Here is a 5,856-nt window from a genome sequence, read left to right as displayed (position 1 = left end):
AACTGGGCCAAGGCATGTGGTTAGGTTAGTATAAATCCTTCAATGCTAGTAGAGAGACTGCTTCAAACACATTTCCTTGTTGGCACAATGCTACCTTCATATAAAGGAACTGTTCATCCTGAAAACACATTTTCCCTGTAAGAACACATTCACGTACTCAAAGACTTTCATCTGCCAACAAGATTTAATAGTTACCTTCTGTTTCTATTTGGAATTTCTCCTATCTCTTGACTACCTTGTTTCTGGTGCTACCACCACCAGAATTCCTTAAGGGAATGTGGAGGTCTGGGTTTCCCCCATATTCTCTGGCATTTCTTTGCCCTTCAGAGTGCCAGGCTCGGAGAGTTGCACAGTGTGATTGCTGTCCGCCTCGGCCACACCATCCCTCCTCTAACAAGAATAGAAAGGTTAAGGGACTTGGCCTTCTCAGGAGAACCCTTTAAATGTGCGTTTACATTCCTGCAAAGCCTGTTGATGCTGAAAGAAAGATAGGAAATAGCTCTCGTCCTTGTTTTGAAGGACAGGAGACTAATTTTCCCTTCAAACTTGATATTCTGGTGTTTTTGTGACTGTTTTTGTAAATTATTCAAAGTTGTTGGAATTTTAAGTCTGATTTTCCCGTTACTCATCATGAAGGTCATAGAATATGCTCTGAGTTGGAAGGTTTTCCAAGTGGGTTCTTGATCAAAAACCTACTTTTTAACAAATATTTTGATGGGTTAGACATGTTCTTCCATCCTCTCCAACTCTGGATATGGGCACACACACACCCCTTGGTACTTCCCAGTTCTCAAAACGTGATCTAGCACTTCAGGCATCCAAAGTGCCCCTGGTTCAATAGATAGCTGCTTTTTGCCGGTCTCTGTGCACAGATTGTTTTGACTGAATTCAGTTTAAATTTCCAAAAAGCACTGATTCTGTTCAAACTAATGTTCATTGGATTATTGACCCGTATGATGCCAGAGTTGGTCGTTGGCTTGACTAAGTTTTCCATTTTTTTTTCCTAGGAGATATTTTGCTCTCCTGCAGAACAAGCTTAATAACATTAACTTTCAAGGTAGTTTTGGAAGATGAGAAATTGTGCTTTTGTTTTGGCAACTGAAAACTTTGTCCAACGGATACTATGTGAGGAAGGTGGTTTAAGGAGTTTTAGGGCCCTCTTTGTCCTTCTTTAAGGCTCTGCAAACCTTATTTTGGAAAACTTCTTTTTCTCCCTTTTATTTGAATTTCCTCCCAGAAATTATCATCTTGGTATCACCGAGACAAATCTAGTATCAATATGCTTGCCTGAGAAACTAGGATTATGTCTGTCCACATAAATTGCAAGGGAGAAGGTATTCTGTTTATTTCCTGCTGATGCTTTCATATCACCATGTAACTGCACATATTAAAATTATAATGCAAGTAAAAATTTATTCTCTTCAAAATCTTATTCTTCAAATACTATTCAGAAAGCCATTTGGCACAAGTACAGAATTTAACTTAACGCTCCAATCTGGAATCCACTGAATGCATTCAAACTGTTAGAAAGGAAAATAAAAATGGAGGACAAACACATTTTTGTTTTGTTTCTGAAAACAATATTTAAGGTCAGAACTGTTTAAAAAGAAGCACTGCTAAAAAGTTATAGGATTCAGAGAAACATAGTATTTTTGTACAGTATCTTATAAAATGTTCAGACCTCTCTCTACATTCTCTTTACAATGTAATGTCTCTTAAGTGACTGGTTTCCCAATAAACTGATTTTAATGCCTCTTCTCCTGTGGTCTGTGTGCTTAATTCAAGCAGAAACTTTAGCAGGGGATAATTTTTGGCAGAAATTTCTGCTAGCTAATGGTTTGCATAGGAGGGGAGAGGGTCAGTATGGGAAGGGGATCATTGAGTTCCATCTCTACAGAGGTTCTAGGTCATCTATGGCTCCAAATCATTGTATCTAATATTCTTATCCTGGTGGGCTGGGCAACTCCAGTAGTATCTCTTTACTGAGCCCATGGTGAAATGATACCTTTACCCCCAACCACCTTCTCTCTGGATTCTTCTTGCTTAGTTACATATGCCTTTTTCCTGCCCTCTTGCTAACATGTGCCCAATGGCATCCTTCTAACCTGCTAATGTTTCTTGGAAGGTAAGCTCTCTTGCATTCTGATCATTGTCTATTTGATTTTAAAAGCCAGAGCACCCTGAGGCACCTCTACCTAGATAGAAATAGACTAGTATATTGGAGTTTGCTAATGCTTCTGTAATGACCCATGCATTTTACTCCTTCTGCTTAAATAACTTTATGACAGATTCATTTAAGCAGAGGAGCTCTTTATGAACTTAGAAGACTGAAAACAAAATTCTGGGGCAACTCCAGCTGAAGGTGATTTATTTGGTCTGCTTTTGATGCTGTATGCTCCCCTCAGAAGGTACCTTCAGTATTAATATTTTGGGCACTCTTGTGCTCTTTGAGTAGTGCTTATGATGTAAGTCATCAAGTAAACTTGCATTTATCAAGCAGCCACATTCTGCTTCTTTTCAGAGTTTGTCCCTCTGCATGTGGCGCAGATGGCCACATGCCAGATTCTGAATCGAGTCATCCCCAGACAGTGTTTCTACATAATCCAAAACTGTCATGGTATATGTGGAGATGAATGACTGGGTTTGTTTTCATTCCATAATGAGCCAGTGCCAGGTAGAGCAGGTGTCCGTGCCTGGCCCTGTGTGTAGGAGCATTGCATAGTTAACGCTGAATGTCTGTGTGCCTAACATCTTCATCTCCTTTCCTGTACGTCGTGCCTATCGTGTTCCAAAACGTGAGACAGTGGTTGGTTGTGTTCCAGTTTGTGTGCAGTTTCCTTGCCTGACTTTTATTTTTATGTTTTTCCTTTTGCATTTTCAACATCTATTATTTGGTCCCACGATGTTTTTGCCGCGGGTTGACCATTAAATGTTCCAAATAGAGTTGAATTGACCTACACATTAATTCTGCATTTTATGCTTTTCTAGGTCTCCAGAGAGAGTCCAGTCCCTGTCCTGTAATAACTGTAGAGCACTTTAAAGAATCACTGGGCGTTAAAGGCCTTCCCCTGTATCCAGACCCCTCCAGAGTACCTGGCACAAAGACTCAGAACAACTTAGAATCTGACTACTTGGCCAGAGATGGCCCTTCAAGCAACAGCTCATTCCACAGTAGCGAAGAGGAAGGGACTGACCTTGAAGGAGATATGCTGGACTGCAGTGGGTCTCGGCCTCTCCTTATGGAGTCTGAAGAAGAAGATGAGAGCTGCAGGCCCCCCCAGGGGAAGCTGGGAGGAGCCGTTGCATTTGCTCCACCAGAGGTCTCTACTGAGCAAGCCAAGACAGTGCAAGGTGGAAGAAAGAACCAATTTCAAGCCCTCACACAGCCAGCCACGGATGGGCTCAGTGAGCCAGATGTTTTTGCCATAGCTCCCTTTAGGAGCTCAAGGCTTCCAAATGATGACATGGACATTTTCTCCAAAGCCCCATTTGTCTCCAAGAGCAGTGTGGCTCCTTCCCAGCCAGAGGAGTCGGACGTGTTTTTGAGAGCTCCTTTCAGTAAGAAGAAAAGCATGGACGAGTTAACAGTTATCCAGAGCACCTCCCAGGAGCTACCTGCACAGACCGGTCTCCTCGGTCAGACAGGTGACATCCCCGTGCCCTCGGGCCGTGAGAGAGCTGTGTACACCTCTGTCCAAACTCAGTATTCCACAGCTGGTTTTGTGCAACAATCTAACCTCCTCTCCCATTCTGTGCAAGCAGCAGACCATCTGGACAGCATCTCTCCCAGGGGATCCTGCCTGGAATCTGGGGGTCATCCTAATGACAGAAACAAAGGACCTCAGCTCCAGAAAGAAGCTGTCTCAGGCCCCGTGGCTGGCAAACCATTCCGCCCCCAGTCCTTATCCAAGTATTCCCGTCACTATAGCCCAGAAGATGAGCCAAGTCCAGAAGCCCAGCCCATTGCTGCCTACAAAATTGTTTCACAGACCAACAAGCAGTCGATAGCTGGGTCTGTTTCTATCACATCTCTTTCTTCCAGGACTACGGAGCTGCCAGCTGCTGATCCATTTGCTTTAGCACCCTTCCCTTCAAAATCAGGCAAGAAACCCTAGGAGCAAAACCTGAGCCTCAAGCCTCTGTCTCTGTCCCACCCTCAGTACCTGCCACGGCACTCCCAGCTGAGCCTTCCGAAGAAGAAATAGTATCAGTTCTTATCTTTCAGTTCCCTGCGTCAGAGCAGAATTTCTTGAGTCAACAAACTCAGTTGCAGTGATATTTAGTTGAAGCCCCTTTAAGTTATGTTCTTTTTGTTGTTGTTGTTAGTTTGTTTATATTGATTTCTGGACTTGTAGGCATTTTCATATCCTTCACAGAGGTCATCCACTTCCGCCAAGAACTCTGCTTCCCCCCACCCCCGGAAACTGTTTAAACCCTGAAATACTTCTTCACCCCAATCCCAAAGGGGCCCTAGTGTTGCTAGTTTTAATTCCTGTAGCTCCTGTTCTAAGTCATGCCCGCCGAAGAATCAAGATTAGTCCCTCCACTAAATTAAGATTTAGTGCTCCTGGAAAGGGGAGATGTCTGGAAAGAAGAGCAAGACGAAAACCCTGCACATCAACAGGAAGTATAATCCTGCAGTTACTAATCATTCCTGTGGAAGCAGAAGCTCTAGGAGTCTGGATCTGTTTCTCAGTCTGTGTGCGAGCCAGACTGGCCCTTGTGCATGGGTGTCTGTGGGTGTGGAATGTACGTCAGAGCCTATGTAGAGACACAGGCAGATGGGATAACGCCTCATTATCTAGTCATGCTGGCAGGGCTTTCCGCACATCCATGCTTTTGAAATTAGTATGAGTGTACAGGTTTGTGTGTGCATGTATGCGTGTGTGTGCACAGGAAGCATTTCTACTTGAGGGAAATCCTGCCCCATCATGCCTGCCTCCACAATCAAATCACTCGTGTTTTGGTGTTTGCTCACCTAACTGACTTGAACCCCATTTTATTTAGTTAGTTTTCTTCTCATGGCAAAATGGAATACATTGGAAGGTGTAGGAAAATGCTGCTGGAACTGATGTTTCAGAGTCATCTTTTTTTCTCTCCGGAATTTCCTGTTTTGCTATTAACAAACTCTATTTACCTGATTGTGAAAAATTAATGTCCCTTATACATTTTCCCCTCACAACACTAGAAAAGAACACCTTGTTACAGTTCCGGCCTCTGAGTATGGGGGCTAAATGCCAGCATTAGGGAATTCATCCATCGTAAGACGAGGCTACAAACTAGGCTTGCTTGTTTGGGTTGTTTTGTTGTGTTGTTGTTTCCAAATCTCTGCTGCCCTTTGAGGAAACGTGAATCTGAGACATGGGAATAAGTGTTTGGGAGGATGGAAAAGACCCGAGTCATGGAGGCATGAAAACTTTTACGTTCTCTGTCCTCTTTAGATGTTGAAATAGGCCAGACAGGTTAACTGATGTTTTTTTTTTTTTTTTTAACTGTCTTTTATTTCTGGAAAGATCTGACTTATTCCTAGCTTTTTTCATACCCTTTATTATTAGTGCCTTAAAATAAAGCTGGCCAGGTGCGGTGCCACACACCTGTAATCCCAGCATTTTTGAAGGCTGAGGCGGGAGGATCACTTGAGCCCAGGAAGTTCAAGACCAACTCTGGCAACACAGCGAGACCCTGTCCCTACAAAAAAAAAAAAAAATAGGCTGGGCACAGTGGCTCATGCCTGTAATCCCAGCACTTTGGGAGACCAAGGTGGGCCGATCACAAGGTCAGGAGTGTGAGACCAGCCTGGCCAACATGGTGAAATCCCGTCTCTACTAAAAATACAAAAAATTAGCTGGATGTGGT

General features: G+C 43.4%; 1 protein-coding gene across 1 annotated transcript; it reads left to right on the top strand.

The window, feature by feature from the left end:
- Nucleotides 1–3,042: 3,042 nt before the first annotated feature.
- LOC105543204 (uncharacterized protein FLJ45252) lies at nucleotides 3,043–4,161 on the top strand. The gene has a single exon (XM_011985012.1). The coding sequence runs from the start codon at nucleotides 3,207–3,209 to the stop codon at nucleotides 4,113–4,115; it is 909 nt and encodes a 302-aa protein (XP_011840402.1). The 5' UTR covers nucleotides 3,043–3,206; the 3' UTR covers nucleotides 4,116–4,161.
- Nucleotides 4,162–5,856: the final 1,695 nt, after the last annotated feature.

The sequence above is a fragment of the Mandrillus leucophaeus genome, unplaced genomic scaffold (assembly GCF_000951045.1).
Source record: "Mandrillus leucophaeus isolate KB7577 unplaced genomic scaffold, Mleu.le_1.0 Scaffold279, whole genome shotgun sequence".
NCBI classification, from domain to species: Eukaryota; Metazoa; Chordata; class Mammalia; order Primates; family Cercopithecidae; genus Mandrillus; species Mandrillus leucophaeus.
Note: the sequence above shows the minus strand (reverse complement) of the source record. Positions and strands in the feature narration are given on the sequence as shown.

What these genes read in the sequence shown, in the direction of transcription:
- LOC105543204 (XM_011985012.1), top strand. Translation starts at nt 3,207, where the DNA reads ATGCTGGACTGCAGTGGGTCTCGGCCTCTCCTTATGGAGTCTGAAGAA.